Raw genomic sequence first — 17148 nt, forward strand, 5'->3', positions numbered from 1 at the left:
TTATAACTATCTTACTATGCAACTGCATATTTTTCTGAGAAAACCATTGCCAGTCACATTACCACGTATTCATTTCTGTATAGATCTTGTTACAAAGGCAGATTTTCTTAGGCTGTACTACAGCTCTACTATACTATGAAGAACATACAACAGTAAAACCTATACCATGGCTTTTTCCATTAAAAAGCTCTCAGGGCTGTATAATTTTGGGTGTGTTACATTCTCTCTCTGCTGCGGTATATAGGAGAAGTCTTGGCTGAGCAGGGCAGGATTTTGTGTTTATAAGGTGTCACATCATTCCTGCGTTTGTATTGAGTTTGTGTAGCATCACCTACAGAGAAATTTGTCTAATCTATTGAAAAGCGGGATTGTACAGAAGGATTCAACCCTCCAATATCTCTCCTTGGCCAGAATTCCCACTGCTGAATTGTTTCCTTCGTGAAGAATCTATATCAAAGGTAATAAAGTTTTAAATCAATAGTGTAAACTTATGCAGAGCTATAATCTTCCTGTAGATTTAGTAATCCCCTGTGACATTTACAGGACAGTTTCTGCAAACTTAAAATTCCAGAAATTAGCATTTCTTAGGTCTAAGAGATCCACTATGTCTATACGATGTGTATGAAGCAAGGAGCAGCAAAGGATCACAAACTCATGTTTGACAGTGTCTGTGTTTATGTGTCAGCAGCGTTGTTTTCGGGATCTAGGGAGGGGGGAAAAAAAAAAAAAAAAAGAAAAAAAGAAAAACCAGGGTTGTGGCTAATTTTCCCCATCTGCTGTCAGGATTTTGATTTTTCCTTTTCCCCCCTCCAGCATGGAGCCTTGGAAAACCCTGTGCAAGGCCAGCCCCTGCTTTTCCCCAGGAACTGCACAGAATTTGTGCTGCGGAGTCAGACCCCCAGCACCTGCTGGGCGCCTTTCAAGCTGCTTTAACTGGATCACAAATTCCTAGCTGTAGATAGATGTAACAGAGATTAATCCCATAATCTAGAGAGAAGTACAAGCCCTGATCGGGGAGCAGCTCGTGTTACCTCCATTTGCACTCCAGCCGACATGGCAGGAGGAGTTCAGATGTTCTCATTCCCCCGGCAAGACTCTATCTGGTGAGTAAGATCTGTGGGCTGATTTTATTTTATTTTTTCCTTCCCAAAGTCTGAAGATAAATATGTAAAACAAAACTTCATGCTTTGGCCAAAAAGAAAAACAACTTCAGTTCAGAAATGGCGTTTCTACATTGGGTAAATATTATTTGTACTTGAGGAGCAGAAGTCAAGGACTGGCATAATTTAAAAAAAATAAAATCCATCAGCAGAATAATGGAGCAGGATTTTTGGTTCCTTAATAGTGCCAGGGTTGAGAAGGCCTGCTGCCCAGCTTCTCACAGTCACTCATTCGAAATACCCACGTTTTTAAAAATACTTTTGCAGCAGCTTCCCTGGTGTTGTTTCAGGGCTGCTCTGTGCCGGCAGAACATCCATCAGGAGCCACACGGAGCCGGGACCCAGCGATCGATGGCACCGCAAAACCAGAGCCGGCAGGAATTATATTTACCATTAGCTTTTTAACTTCTTGTTGACAGGCTCTTACCAACGACAGCTCTTCCTCACTCTCCTCTTTCCAGCCTCTTCCAAGATTTAATACTGTTTTACCATTTTAATTAAGGACACGATTCTACAAATATTTACAAGCCGGCGTAGCGCTCACTGTGAATCAGCGAGCCACGGATCTACAGACAAATCCCTTCACAAGCATGTGTAAACCATGGCACCCTTCACATCGCCGCCATGTAAAATGGTAGTTTTTAATCATCTCGCTTACCCTGCTTTCCCGAATCTTAAACATTCCACCAAAAATCCATTTGGGGTGAGATTTCATCTACTGGTCCTGAGCATAGAAGTCTGGCTTGCTTTTCATTGCATTAAAACAAAAATTATTTAGTTTGGCCGTTTCCATATCTTACAGCGTTAACAAAAATAGATTCTTATTGCTTTAATAAAGGTTTTGGTTTGGAGATTATTTACCATTTAGACTTTGTACGCTCTAATTGCTTTTGATTCTTCAGAACATATATAATGGAAAGCAGCTGAAAAACTGGGGTTTAAAAACGGGCTCTTGCACATTTGAAGTGAATTTTATCCTGCAATCAGTCGTAAAGATCTTAACTGCAGCTATCACATATCCTAATATGTAATTGCTGCGGAGCCTTTCCAGTCTATTGGTTACAGGATGCTAGAAAAAGGGGAAAGCGAGTACAAATGTAGGCCCTGATCCCTGTGAGTGTTTTGGGGGATACTCAGTGGGACTGCTCACCTGCCTAAATTCTTGTGTATACACTTCTTCTAGGATGGAGCCTTGAATGAGATTGCGTGGGGACACAAATGAATAATTTCATTTGCGTGGAGTAGCTCATGGAATTACATAGAAGCTGCTCCGGTGAGTAAAATGATGAACTGTGTCTTGGCTTTGAGATCGGACCCTTGGCTGAAGGGCACCCCCCTCTCCCAGCCCCACATGCTCCCCAGCTCCTGGGGGAAAGACTCACCTTTTAAATGTTTCTCTATTTACACGTGGATCTGCCCTAAAAATCAGTGGCGATTTTGGCACGTCGATGCAGGTCCAATAGGACCAGGTGCTCTGCCTTGAACCTAGGGAATTGCTACTTAAAAACAAAGGAAGAACAACTCAAAACACGTAATTCTGAGGGATTTTAAAAGCATCTCGGTCAAATGTAGTCCAGGTACGGACGGACTGGTCCATATTCTGAATGATCTGTAAAGACCACTACGAAGGGAGACAGCATCTCTGCCTACTTGTAGTAGTATTACTTGTAGTAATTTTTGCTTTCAAGCAAATCCCCTCCTATGGTCCTGGCCCTCTCCAGAGGGGAGGAGGGCACAGCTTGAGAATATTTGAAATTTAAATCCGAAGGAAGCTTCAGGTTTCATATAACATAAAAAGCGAAGGAGATTCAGCCTTAAAAACTGTTGGAGGTGTTTAACGGTCTCCATTAAAATCACAAAAATGGGTGTAATTCATTGTTATCAGAGAAACGCTTCCTTTCAACCCTCTCTTCTTTAAAGGACTGCGTGCGATATTTCAGTACTAAATTAGTATCTTCCATTAGTGGGAATGGCTGCTAAGTACACACCATAAATTCTTCGTACTGGGAGACACTGGAGCCTGGGAAGGCAAGGCCGCTTCAGCCCTCGGAGGAGAGCTGAGGGAGAAGCTCTCCAGAGGTTTGCAGAGCCTGCTGAGATGGATGCTTGGTGGTGGGCAGCTTATATAAAGCCTGGATACGCTCGTTCTGGATTTATTTTATTATAGCGAAGACCAAATTTGGAGTCTCTCGTTCTTATGATTACACCCCGTGCTTCTTTCCACGCCCTCTTGAGGTTTTTTGGTTTTGTTTTGGTTTTTTTTAAAAATAATTTCCTAAATTCAGAAGATAACCTGAGCCGTGGCTGTGAAGCTGAAGTTCCTTTTCCTGCCCTTGGTTTGGTGGGACTTTTGGATGCTGAGCGTCCCCGGCCACCCCGCTCAGCACCCCGAGGCCTCCCCACGCAGGGGACGTGTGATGGGCAGCAAAGACAACAACAGTGATCCGTACTTAACATTAGGTGGCACAAAAGAGTTTTCTTTTGCTCGCAGGAATACTGAAATATACGGGCAACAACAAGCAGAGATTTTTCTTTTCTTTAAATGAAATTCTCCTTCCCTATTTTTTCCAGCTTTCAAGTAGCCTTTGAAGTACTTCTGTTTATCAACTTACTTGATTTCATCTTTCACTGCATCTCTTTTGTCTCGGAACGTACTTTGTTTTAAAATAACACATAACCCAGCCCTGGCTGTAGTTGTATTTACAGAACAGCCAAAGGGCTCTAAAAGAGGCTCATTTCAGTGAAACGCCTTCTGTCCTTCCTCCAAACCAACGCTGCTTTTAAGAGCTTTACCTCTCCGGACCCTGAGCGCTCCGAGCCAGCGTGACCACGCAGGGTATGTTCTAACGCGAAGCTTTTCCTCCGTGTCCTTAGTTGAGGCTGTTTACAAACCGCGGCCCTTTACTCCTGGGTTTGGTACCCAGGCTACTCGGTGCACGTTTATTTTGTTTCTGGAGTAGACTGAGAAATGTAATTTTAGGGTGTGTGTGGGGGGTGCATTTCTTTCTCCTGCTGCTGTAATCCTTTCCGAAACAGTTGCAGGTTGTCGTCCCGCGCAGGCCCGTTGCCCCCCAGCGCCGTGGTCTCTGCGCTGTGCCGCGGCGGGCGAAGATGTACAATCAAAAATAAATCAGATTTATGGTTAAGAAACAAAGCATCGCCCGCTGTTGCCATCCCCAATTCCTCTCGCTAACAGGTACAGGACTGTTTCTTGTAACCAGCCTGGGACGGTGCCTGTCCCCTCGTGCTCCTGCTGCTGCCGGGTTATCGAAAGAGCTCGCTCCTCGCTCGGGTCGCTTCTCAGGACTCCTAAAGGTAATTTTCCCCTCCCCTAAACTATTCGCAGACGGGTCGGTTATTGTTTTCTCCAAGGTTCAGCTTCAGAAAGGGGGAAAGACAAAAATAAAAGGCCATTTCGCCGGTGATGCCGTGAAGTTTGGTGCTTTCTGCCCCCCCCCCCCCTCCCCTTCCTCCCCCTCCAGCACCCCCCTCCTCCTCCGGCAGCCGGGGCTGGAGCTTCTTCCCCCGTTTCACCCCATTAGATGTGATTAACTGGTATTGTTCCTCCCCAACACGCCACTTCCCGCCCAGGGGGAGCGGGAGGAGAAGAGGGGGGGGGTGGGGGGGGGGTTGGTCGGGGCGCAGAAGCCGCGGTGGCCCCGCGGAGCGGGGCGCGGAGGGATGGACGGAACAAAAGAAACCTCCTTCGTGCCCCGAGTCCTGCTGCTCGGGGACTGGGGGGGGGGAACCCCCAGCCGGGTGCTCGGCGGCCGCGGGGAAGCCGGTCGGCACCAGCCGGGAGGGAGGGGGGCGGCTGCAGCGCGGGTGCGCAGAGGCGCGGGGCGCAGGAGGCAGCGCCGGTGCTGCCCGCACCGCATCCTATAGCTGCACATTTATTTATATATTCCATACACCCCCCCGATATTTTTATATATATACTACAGATAGACGCAGCGCCGCGGCCCGCCCAGCGCGGCCCGGCCCCGCCATCCCCCAAAAAAGCCGCCGAACCCCCTTTTCACCGCCCCCCCCCAAAAAAAAGTGCATTTTCCGCGGCAGGTGTAACCCAGCCCGGGCTCGGCCACCCCTTACCCCCCCCCTTCCCACCACCCCCCCCGAGGGTACCGGCTTTTCCCGGGGAGGGGGAGCCGGGGGGGACGGGGGGGGAGGGCCAGGCCAGGCCGGTCCCAGCCGCCCCCCCGCCCCCCCCCCCCCGGCTCGGCCAGCGCACAAACAACGCAACGTAATTTTTAACCTTTTTTTTTTTTTTTTTTTTTTTGTAAAAATGTTTATTTAAACCTTTTTTTTTAATTTTTTTTTTCCTTTTACAACAATAAAATATTGCGTCAATATAAACCCCTTGACTAAAACTGGTCGACAACCAAACGTTACAGCGACTCGTGTGTTTCGTTATTATTTTTTTTTTTCCGACACCCATTTAGGCTTCTCTTTTTTTTTTTTTTTTCTTTTTTCTTTCTGAAACGTGTTTTTTTTTCTTTTTTTTTTTTTTAAACATAATGCGGAATTTATTGAAAATAAATAATTGTTGGCAACTGCAATAGGCAATTTTGGATAAAATAGTTGAAAAAAGCAACCTTTAATGAAAATAGCGTTTATTATACATCAGTTACTAAATGAATAAACTAAATGATCTTTCTTTAAATTAATAACTTCCAAAAAACGTTTAATATACAAAACTGTACAGTTATAAAGTTGGCAGAAATAGGCAGGTCCTCAGTGTCGAGTTTTGTTTTTTTATTATTATTATTTTTTTTAATTTTTTTTTAAATTTTTTTTTAGCGCTTACTGAAAAATACTTGAAAAATATAAATGTCGAAAGGAAAAAATCTGAACGGCGGGGAGGGAGAGGGGCTGTGCGGGGAGCCGCGGAGCGGGGCGCAGCCGCGGAGCGGGGCCGCACCGGGCCCGGCCCGACCCCGGGGGGGGGAGTCCCGGAGTGCGGGGTGGGGGGGGAAGAGCCCCGGGGTGCGATGGGGTGGGGGGAGCCCGGCCCGGTCCTGCCCGGCGGCCCCGAGCCCGCCCGGCCGCGGGGAGGGTGCGGTGAACTTGGCCGTGCACAGACACAGACACGCAGCGATGCCCCTTCGTGCGCGGGTGCGTAGGTGCTGCGCACCCCGTCCTTGTGTACAACACATCCACGGACGGGCGGAGGAGAGGGGGCGGTTACAGCTCAGCACTTCCCTGTGCCCAAAAAACGCTTATGGTTTGAGCATTTTAGTGACTTTTTCTTTGTTCGTTTTGTTTTTTCTCCCTGTTCGTTTTGGTTTTTCTTTTTTTTTTTTTCTTTTTTTTCTTTTTTTTTTTCGTATAAAAGCTTTTCAACAAATCCAGCATCTCCCTGTGACGCGGAAATAAGCTCAGCGTGAACCAAATGCGGGCGTTTTCTGTCCCCTTCCCTCCCTCCCCCTCACCCACCCCACACCCCCCCGAAATTCATGAGACCCCTCATTCCTCTTCACTATCGAAATAAAATACAGAGAAACTGATTTCCGAAGCCAAAGCGCAGAAGTATAAAGGTGTTTTACTACAGACCTCTCAGTCTGGCGCTGATCAAAAAGCCCAACTCATCTTCGGAAAGAAAAAGATTGGCAAATGCCACCGTTTTGTTTATGATGCTTAATTTCGGATAAATCTCTTAGAATTTTTTTTTTTTCTTCCTTGAGAGAAGAGGGGGGAGGTCAGGATTGTAACCCGACCGTTTTACGGTGTTGGGAAGTTCTTGAAAAGGAAGAGAAAAGCTGCAACAAATAAGCCTGTTGTTCACAACCGTGCGTGCGGCAGCCGGGTGCGCGGGGCTCCGCGGGCGCGGAGGGGAACCCCGTCTCCTCGGGGAGGGGGCGAAAGGGCCGCGGCCGCCCTGCCCCGTCCCCGCTGGGTGACATTGCCGGTGCGTGGGGAAGGGAGAACCGTTTTGACTGATCAATTCGATACAAATTAGGTCACAAATATTGTGTACAGTTTGTAGTAAAACACCTCAGACATTTAAAAACGCTATATAAGTCTTTAAAAATGCAAAACTAGTCTATTGTAAAACAGATTCACCTGAAATACAGCTGATATAACCAAGGCGCTGGAAGGTTATTCATAGGCACACATCTGTCTTTCCTTTTCTGTCGTTTTTTTCCTTTTTTTTTTTTTCTTTTTTTTCCCGTGGGTTTTCTTTTTTTTTTCTTTTTGCTTTTTTTTTTTTTTTTCCCCTTCGTCCTAGCGGAGACCGAAAACAAACCTTGTCTGCGAGTAAACACCGCGTTACTGATCAGCGGAAAGGTCGGAGAGAGAAAAAAAAAAAAAAAAAAAATTATATTGCCCAGGCGGCGGCGGCGAGCGGGGAGCCCCGGCTCCACGTCTCCCGCCTCTCGGAAACCATAAGTTAAAGCCCCGGCGGAAAAAAACTCCGCGCTGCCCGCAGTCCTGCCTGCCCGCCCCAGCCCCGGTCAGAGGTCGTGGCAGGCCGTGTCCGTTTTCACGCCGTGGGAGTAGACGTCGTGCTGCGGCTGCTCGCCCGGCGGGGTCATGCGCTTCTCCTTCTGCCGGCGGTTGCAGAACCAGACCCGCACCACCTCCTTCTCCAGCTGCAGGCTGTCTGCCAGCGAGGAGATCTCCTGGGCGGCCGGCTTGGGACACTTGAGAAAGTGCGTTTCCAGCACGCCCTTGACACTCACCTCGATGGAGGTGCGCTTCTTCCTCTTCCTCCCCTGCGCCGCGATCTTGTCGATGCTGGTGGGGCTGCCGGTGGAGGAGTCGGCCTCCTCCAGCCACTTGTTCAGCAGCGGCTTCAGCTTGCACATGTTCTTGAAGCTGAGCTGCAGGGCCTCGAAGCGGCAGATGGTGGTCTGCGAGAAGACGTTGCCGTAGAGGGTCCCCAGGGCCAAGCCCACGTCGGCCTGGGTAAAGCCCAGCTTAATGCGCCGCTGCTTAAACTGCTTGGCGAACTGCTCCAGCTCGTCCGAAGTCGGCGTCTCCTCATCCGAGTGGTCCTGGCAGTGGTGCCCGCCCAGGTCGCCGTGCTCCCCGCCGCCCTCGCCGCGCAGCCCCGGGTGCAAGCCCTGCGCGGCGGCGGCGGCGGCGGGCGGCGGGGTCAGCCCGCCGTGCTCCAACATGCCGCCCACCGCGAACCCGGCTTGCGAGTAGACGTTGAGGGGCTGCCCGGCGGCGGCGGCGGCGGCGGGGGGGGCCAGCGAGGCGCTGTGGGCCGGGCTCGCCCCCCAAGCGCTGGGGTGGTTGGCGTGGGGCGAGTGGTGGGAGACGTGGGGCGAGCGGTGGTGGATGATGGCGCCCAGCTGCAGGTCCTCGCGGCCCGGCTTGACGTCGGGCTGCTCCAGCGGGCCACCGGCCAGCGCCGAGGGCCAGGGCCCGCCGTCGCTCAGGCTGGTGACCCAGTGGTGCCCCAGCGGGTGCCCATTGCCGGGGACGCCCTGCAGGTACTCGCTCTGCAGCAGCTTCTGCGGGTTGCGGAAGGGGCTCCCCTGCTGCATGCCCGCGCCGTCCGCATGGGCGAGCGAGCCGGAGCCGAGCAGGCTGTAGGGGTTGGAGGCGGCTGTGGCCATGGCCGCCGCGCAGCCCCCACGAGTTATACTGTGGCGGCGCCGCCGCTTCAGCCTTTGACATCCACCGGCACGGCGGCCCGGGGCAGCGGCCGACCGCGGACTGGCAGCCGCGCCGCCCAATAGGGCCGCGCCGCCGGCGGGGCCGCGCCGCGCGGGCCAATGGGAGGGCCGGGGAGGCCGGCCGGCGGCGGGGGGCGGGGCGGGGCCAGGGCGCCGGGCGCCGCGCGGGCCCGAGGCAGGAAGTGAATCACTCCGCCGGCAACCGGGGGCCGGGCGCGAGGCGGCCCCGCCGCTTAACTCCTTCCGCGCCGGGCCGGGAGGGAGGGGAGGACGCGGGGCACGGCTTAAATGGGGAGCGATTAGCGCCGGGGGAGCGCGCGGCAGAGGTTAAACGGCGGCGGCCCGGCGGGACCACCCCGGCGCGGCCCCGGCCTCCGGGGGGGGGCGAGCTCCGCCGCTCGGTGCGCAGCGGCCGCTCCGCCGCTCGGCTCCTCCCGCCTGCCCCGGGCCGTGCGCTCCCGCGGCGCTCGCTGGGGAGCAAAAGCTACAAAAGAAAAAAAAAAAGGAAAAAGGAAAAAAAAAAAAAAAGAAAAGCCCCCCCAAAATACAAAATAATTTTTAAAAAGACCCCAAAAGGCGATTTCCGGCCTCGCCGTCAGTGAATCCCGGTGGTGACTCCTCAAAGTTTGCAAAACGAAATGCACGGGCGCGGTGCGGGGCCGGTGCGCTCCTGCGGGGGGGGGGCGAGAAAAAAAAAAAAAAAGAAAAAAAAGAAAACGGGAGAAAAAGAAAAATAAAGGCGGAAAAGGCGCGCGCGTTCCCAGGCCCCACCGGGGGGGTCGGGGGGTCGGGGGGGGGGAGCTCTGTGCCCCCCGGCTGGCTCGGACCCGGCAGGCAGAACCCCGCCGCCCCGCACCCGCGGAGCCGCCCCGCACCCGCGGAGCCCCGCCGGGGCGGCAGCGGGGTCCCTCGGCGGGGGTCGGGGCGCTCGGGCGGGGGGAGCCAAACCCCTGGTACCTCCGACCCGCTCCCGAGTCAAAAAATGACCTTTCCCTGCATAATTTTGGAGGTAACCTAGCTGCGTAATTATATTTGCACTTACAGAAGACTGCATCAGAGTTCCCTTATTGGTTTGAAATTCCATTAAATATATTGCAAGAGCTCCTAGGTTAAGCTTGATTTAAATTTGCATACATTTTCATATATTTAGCAGAAATAAAAGAAGGCTTGCAGCTACCAGAAAGTCATTAAGGCATTAGTTTCTCTGAGAAGACAGATCTGAAGAAAATTCAAGAAAATGAGAAAATAGATATAAATAAGGTGAGCGCTCCTTTCATTCCTTTATAGCCGGGTAGCATCGCTTTCCTCATTATAATAATAATAATCACAATAATTTCTCGCCGGGGCTCGGGCAGGGCGCAGCGTGCGAGAGGGGGCAAAGGCAGGGCTGGCCGGTAAAATGCAGAGCGGGCTGCGTGGCTGGAGGCAAATCGCGATATATCGCCGAGCCTGCGGGTCCCCGGGCGCGTCCCCGGCGGGGCGACCGCCGCTCTGCGCACCCGCGCCGGCTCCGCGCTTGCCGCAACCCCGGGAGGATGGGGAGGGGGGGCTGGGGGGTGGGGGGGGGCTGGGGCGGGCGGCGGGAGAGGTGACTTGGAAAATAAATAAAAACTAAAGTTTTCAGGTAGCGGGGGGGGTGTGGGGTTGTGTGCGAGCGGCGGTGGGAGCGGGGGGGTCAGCGGGGCGGTCAGGGGGTGACAAATGTCTCGGTGGGGGCCCCGTTTCTGCGGGCGGAGCAGCGGCACCGGGCACCGCGGCCGGGCCCGCCGGAGGCGCGGGGGAAGGCGGGGAGGGCCGAGAAAGAGTTATATTAGCAGCCCGCTTGCTTTTTTTTTTTTTTTTTTTTTTTTTTTTCCTTCTCCCCCTTTCTTTCTCTTTCCCTTTTTTTTTTTTTTTTTTTTTTCTCCCCACTCTCCGCCTTCACAAGCTTCCCGAAATAAATATCACCGGAGCTGGCGGAAGGGAAAAAAAAAATAATAAAAAAAAAAAGACGCACTGTATAAAAACGTAACTAAATTATTTAAAATTAATTTGCACTTTAACTTCCGAAACAATTTTTCAAATCCCATTGCCCGTGAAAATAGATGTTCAGATCCGCCGTTTAATTAAGGCAGAGTCTCTAGCAGGGAAATAAAACCCCGAACGTCCCATTTTAATATTTGTTGCAAATGTATCTAAGGCAGAGCCCGGCTCCGCGGCACTCCGCTCCTGACGGAGGAGCCTCTCATCTCGCCTATAGGAGAGTATGGTGTATTTTAAAGTGTTTTTATCTGCATATAGTTAAATCTTCTTGCTGTTCTAACTAATCTGCTGGAGAGGGTTTCTTTAGCTCTTTCCTGTCAGTCTAACTTCCCAAGTGTAACAGATGCCGCTCTCAAGCGGTCCTTTCTGCTGCTTTTCTTTATTCAGCCTCGCATATTTCTCCCCATGATCTGGGTTTCCATAGAGAGAGGAATAAAAGGGGGACCATGGCCACAAATCCCCTGCCCCATGCAGAATAAAAGAGCCTTATTCAATAGACGACCCCGTCTGGACATGGGAGAAAAATAAGTACATGCAAAGCTACTGTTGCAAGAATTTGTAACTTATTTTTCATAGACTGAAACCCATTAAAGTTTTTTTTTTTAAGAAAAAAAAAAAAAAAAAGTTTCTGGGTTTGGACTGGGCGCTCCAGCCCTCTGGCTCTGGGTGCCTCCGCGCTGGGTGGACCTGCGTTTCCCCAACAAGTAACTCGCTTTAATATCTTTTTTTTTTTTTTTTTTTTTTTTCGGTCCCCCTGCTAAATCTTTGGCATGAAAAAGATCGCACAATAGCTGAAGGCAGCCTACCGTCTTGGGGCAGCTAGAAGTCGCTATAGAGAAAAACCCCCGCTTTGAAGTGGAGGAGCTGTAATTGTGTCGAGTCCCCCCTCGCCCGGCGGAGGCACAGGCGGGACCGAGAGTTTCTGGGGGTGCCCCCGGGTGCGGGGCTCAGCCGGCCCTTCCCCTCCGCGGGCAGCGGGCAGGCGGCGGGCGCGGCGGCGGGACCCACGCGTGGAGCCCGCGGGGCGGCGGGCGCAGCTCCGGCGGGGCAGGGAGGGCGCCGAACCCCCAGATCGCCCCCGACCAGCTCCAACTGAACCGCGTGTGTGTGTGTTTGTGTTTCTAACCGGCTCTATAGGCGCCTCTCTATAGGGAGAGCGAGCCCAGAAGCGGGAGGAACGGGTTTGTTATCGTGGCGGAGCTGATTTTATTATATTTTAGAGAAATTTTTTTTTTCTCATTGTTCATCTGCGGGAGGGGAAAAAAGAAAAAAAGGAAAAAAAAAAAAAAAAGGTCTAAAAGGGGTTCGTTTTGATTGTGTTTAATACAGCATGAAGCTCGGAGCGGTAAGCTGTGCCTCGGTGTCATGACCTCTATATTGAAAACTTCACCTTCAACACAAGTTCACTTTAGCGACAGGACGAGTTAGATTGCGCTTGGTGGGAACAAGTGCAAATTTAAAAACAGAGTCAATCATAACGGGGGGTGGGGGTTGGGAAAGGGCAATTTAACCGTTTCTGAAGCCAGGAGTTAAGGTTTTCATTGTGTACATCGAGGCGCTGGTACGAACACTGAAGCCCAACCACCCATCAGCTCAGCAGCAGGGCTGAGAAACTGGCTCCTGGATCTCCGGAGATGCTTTGTGAAAACCTAACCTGCATGGGGGAAGGTTAGGAGGAAAAGAGGAATTTACAGAGTATTAGCAGAAATTAGCCAATACCGACACAAGCTCAATTAGTTCTTTTTTTTTTTTTTTTTTTTTTTTTTTTTTTGTGGTCTCTGTTGGCTGCTCTTGAACGTGAGTAAATGCTGTGCAGGGAGAGAGAGGAGGGAGAGCCACAGCCACACTACTGCCATCTCAGAGCCACAGCCAGGAGATGGACTGACAGATTGCAAATTAAAATAGTCCTAATGTAAGAATGAATGCAGCCCCCCCAAATCTCTCCGAGCACCAGCCCGTTAGTGTTAAGCCCGGCAAGGAGGGAGCGTTGCTGCGGCTGGGCTGGTCCTGCGCCCGGAGCAAGGCTAGGGAGGGACAATAAAGCCAGTCCCGGGCAGAGAAAATCACAAGGTAAATAGCATTTGTATTCTAACTGCTGCGGTTTCCAAAGCGTTTTGGGCGACTCTTCGCTCCTCTGCTCGAATCGCCTATTTATTATTATTATTATTAATAATAATTTTTTTTTTCACGTTGTTAATGTTTGAAAAATGTACTTGCTGGGGGAAAAGAAAAAAAAAAAATTGTCGTTCTTATGTGCGCTGCCACGTCCTGTTCAGGTCACTGTTATGGTTTTGTTTTGGTTTTTTTTTTTTTTTTTAGATGGGTTGGTTTGTAGCAGGTATTGTATCGAACATTTGGTTGATTTGCAGTCGAGAGCAAAAATAAGAAATATTCCGGGAAGTCTCTCCAAAGTGTACATTTTTGCCGTGGGACCGGTTTTGCCGTTTATTAAATCCACGTATGGAAACGTCGGGGTTTTGTTGTGTTTAATCGAGGAATAGGGATGGCGAGAGGGGGGCTCCGGCGCAGGGTCCTTTCCCGGCGGCTGCTGAAGTGCATCCCGGCTTCTGAGGTCACGTTAGGAGTTAATAGATCTGCACAACAATGCGGATCACTTCCCTTTTACGTAGGCACTTTCCTCACCGTGCCATTCAAACAGGCGTGATGACAAGAATGAGCTTGTTTCATCCTGGATAGAAATCCCGGGTTTGGTTGCTTTGTTTTTATTTTTTTTTTTGGCGAAGCGTCTTTCCCACCAGTGCAGCCTCTCCCAGTAAAGAGGGGCGATGGGGTTAGTGATGTCCCCTCCTGTGCGCGGGGAGACGGGACGCAGCTCCCTGCCCGAATCAGAGGCCATCCCGCCTGTATTTTAGAAATAATTCAAACATAATTCCTGAACGGACAGATTTCTGCTCAGACACATTTAAAGGAAAGCGGGTTGGATTTGAGAACGCACTAAATGGCATGTTATTTAACCTCCATTGACTAATGAGACATTGAAGACAAATAGCTCTATTCCTTGGATGACAAATACCTGCATTGTTTGTTAGCTTACTGAACAATATCAATGTGTTTTTGTTTGTTTGTTTCTGTGGTTTCTTTTCTTTCTTTTTTTTTTTTTTTTTTTAAAAAAAAAAACCAACCCACAACCTACACGTTTATCCAGCTTTAGCACTCAGCGTGCAAAGCAGCCAGCGATGCTCCTGATCCTGCGAAGGGATCTAAAAGTCTCCTGCATTTTGAAGCGCCTCATCATCCCCAGATTTACGTTTATAAATACGTAGACGGTACCGCTAACTCCCTGATTTTCTCACAGACGAAAGGTTTACGGCTTGGTGGAAACTTTACTCCCCGTTTCCTTCGGGTCGCACCAATCAAAGCTGTTGTAAAAATCCGAACTTTCAGGCCAGGCTGTGTTGCTAAAAGATGTTTCCCTTGGTGAATCGCGCCTGGGCGACGCGTGGCAGTGTGCAGGGCCGTGGGGCGGGGTGGGTTTGGCCGTGCCACGCGGGATCGTGCCGGGGCAGGTGGATGGTTTGCGACAGCCCCCCCCCCCCAATTCAAGCTCGCCGCTGGGCTCATGCGTGGGGCCGCGGAACTTGAGCCTGACTGCGCGCAGGGCGTCTCGGCGGGGCCCACGCTGCAGACAAAGGCTTTGCCCACGCCAGAGCTGGGAAGCCCGACCCCCCCCCCCCAGCCCACCCCCACGTAAACTGCGGGTGCCTCCCGCCGCACCCCCCCCTCCACCCAGCCGGGGTGAGCCTGCGGGGGCCCCCCAGGTGATGCCGGATGGGGGGGGGGCATCCTCTACTCCCCTCTCTGCACTGCGATCTGCCTCCCCTTCGCTGCAGCCCCCCCCCGCAGTGACCCCCAACCCCCCCGAAAGGGCCGGGGCTGAGCCCTCTCCACCCGCTTCTTCCCCAGCGTGCGAGGTCTCCTGGCAGCCCCCAGCCCCTTTTCTCCTCACCCCCCGCCCCGGTTAAAGCCTCTGGAGGCTGCAGCACCCCTTCCTCGGCCCTTCACACCCCCCCAATACCCCCCCCTCCGGGGGAGTCCCGGGCACCGCGGGGGCTGCGCGGGGAGCGGAGGAGAAGCCCCTCGGAAGGCGGGCGGGCGATAAATCAGCGCACACGGGCGAGTGGCCATCCGAGGGGGAGAGGCAGCCCCTCGGCTGCGCCGCCTGCAAGAAAGAAATAGGAATAAATCAAAGTCGGGGGCGGGGGGGGGGCTCGGGGGCTGCGGCCGGGCCTTGCCGGGGCAGCGGGGCGGGGGGTGCCCGGTGCCGGCCCCGCTCCGCCCGGGAGCGCCGGAGCAGATGGGGGAAAGGCGCTCTGCAAACTTTTAATGAAATCACCGGCGATATCGATTTGATTTTTTTTTCTTTTTTTTTAAAATTTATTTATTTATTTTTTTTAATCGTGCATTGGAAATTGTCCCTCCTGGGGATGGGGGGAGGAAGGCAGAAGGGAGCGGTGCGACGCAAACTCCATTGGACACGGGAGTTATTTCAAATGATATTATTATTAGAAAATAAACGGTGTGCTTGCGGTCCTCGGCAGAGCAAGGAAACTCCGGGAGGCTTGAGCCAGCCCAGTGAAGTTGGGGTTTAGCGAGGCAGGAGTTGCAGGTACCAGTCTGTAGGCCCTTCGCGGACCTCTGGACAAGCAGCGGGGTCGGGGGGGGAACCGTGCCCGGGGTCTCTAACGGAGACCCCCCCCCCCCCCCCGGGGGAGCCGGCTCTCCCTTCGGACAACACATTTTTGAAGCGCCGCATTCAAGTCTTTCTTATTTGCTTCTTCTCCAAACTGTTCAGAAATTACTAGTAGCGGATAAGTAAATTGCAAGTAAACCTAGTGAATTAGGATGATTCTCTATCAGTTTAATTTATGTTTTATAGTTAGTTTAGCCTTCTGATTTGATTGCCTTAGTAATGTGAATTGCCTACAGCTGCTGATGATACAGCTTTAATTCTGTTTTAAAGGTCATGTAAACATGTGCCTGTAGCATAAGGAATGCAAATTCAATTCCCTTTTAATGCTTCCTCACATTCACTTCACAGCCTTCACCTAGAAAATTAGCAGGATTTAATAGAAAACTATTTGAATGTTATGATTTCATTAAAAGCCCCCTCTCCCTCCCAGGCGTGGCTCTCCCTGGGCCACCCCACGCCCGTGACGCCAACACCGATGCTCTTCCCACGCCCGTTTTGGCGGAGATCGAGGCGGTCTCCGCCCCGGGACGGAGTCATCATCTTCCTCCCGAAGCTTTGTTTAGCTGCAGGTAAATAACACGCGTGGATAACCCGCCGGCATCGGGAATTACCCCCACAAAGGAGGGAGAGCATCACGCAGGTGTGCGCCTAGGCTCTCAGGCAGCTGCGTGTTTCCCTGACGTCACGGTGAAAGATGGTGCTTGGGAAGAGAAATTGGGTAGAAATAGTTGGGTTTCGGACGAGGTGGGATGTAGAGGCTCTCCGCATCATCAGGGAGGACAAGCTGCGCCGAGATGCCAGGGTGACAGGCGTAAATGCGAGACGCCTGTGCCTCGAACACAGATATTATCAAATTAATTTTTAAACACAGGCAGCTCTGAGTTCGTGAGAGATTGCTTCACCTACTGTACTCCGGGGAAAAAAAAAAAAAAAAAAGGAAGAGGTAAAAAAAAAAAAAAACAACCCACCAAAATCCCCCCTTTTCCCCATGTTTCAAAGGGTTTTAGTGAAGTTGCTGGAAGTTTAGCCGGGGAAGCCTTTGAACGGACAGGCTCTAACGAGTGGGGAAGAGCGTCAAAAAAAGAGACTGGAGACGCTTTGAAAAGGGAACGATCTGTCACTGCAAAGCGAAAAAAGGGGGAGGCGATTTCGGCGGCCCCCTCCTGCCGCAGGGATCCGGGCGAACGGGGCCGGCTGCCGCCCCCGGGGGGGACCCCGAACTGTCCCCGGGGGCCCGTCCCCGCCTTTTGCTGTGACGGCTGTGTGGCAAGAGGTAACTACCCCCCCCGCCCCCCTCCCTCTAGCTTTTGGTAACGGGGTGTTTCCCTGCGCTGGGAGGGTGTTTGTGCGGTCCCCAAACGCCTCCCGGCCGCTGGCAGGGAGCGGGAAGCATCCCCCCCCCCCTCCAGCCTTCATCCCCATCCACCCTGTCCGTCTGTCCGTCCCCCTCCCCGTCCTGCCTGCGGCGGGGCTCGGCGGGGCACCCCGCTCCCCCCTTGCTGTGAAAAAGGAGCTTTTGCCCTCGGGTCCCCCGTCCCCCCCACCCCGAGGCGAAAGGAGCTGAGATGCTGGAAGGCACCTGCCCCCCCCCTTTCCTTTCAGCGGCAGTGAGGAACCCAGGCTGTGC

General features: G+C 52.3%; 1 protein-coding gene and 1 long non-coding RNA gene across 4 annotated transcripts in view; one reads left to right on the forward strand and one right to left on the reverse strand.

Annotated features, from left to right (window-relative positions):
• Positions 1 to 7448: 7448 nt before the first annotated feature.
• POU3F4 (POU class 3 homeobox 4) lies at positions 7449 to 8785 on the reverse strand. The gene has a single exon (XM_074915145.1). The coding sequence runs from the start codon at positions 8726 to 8728 to the stop codon at positions 7616 to 7618; it is 1113 nt and encodes a 370-aa protein (XP_074771246.1). The 5' UTR covers positions 8729 to 8785; the 3' UTR covers positions 7449 to 7615.
• Positions 8786 to 9325: 540 nt separating this feature from the next.
• The window catches only part of LOC141964673 (uncharacterized), an 84852-nt gene continuing 77029 nt past the window's right edge, over positions 9326 to 17148 (forward strand). Inside the window, exon 1 of one of the 3 annotated variants that reach the window (XR_012634365.1) lies at positions 9326 to 10048. This is a non-coding gene — a long non-coding RNA (uncharacterized LOC141964673). Of the gene's footprint in view, positions 10049 to 12732; positions 12881 to 16524; positions 16795 to 17148 lie in introns of those variants that run through there. The other 2 variants (XR_012634367.1, XR_012634366.1) reach the window with 2 other exon arrangements.

Source organism: Athene noctua, chromosome 11, assembly GCF_965140245.1.
Source record: "Athene noctua chromosome 11, bAthNoc1.hap1.1, whole genome shotgun sequence".
NCBI classification, from domain to species: domain Eukaryota; kingdom Metazoa; phylum Chordata; class Aves; order Strigiformes; family Strigidae; genus Athene; species Athene noctua.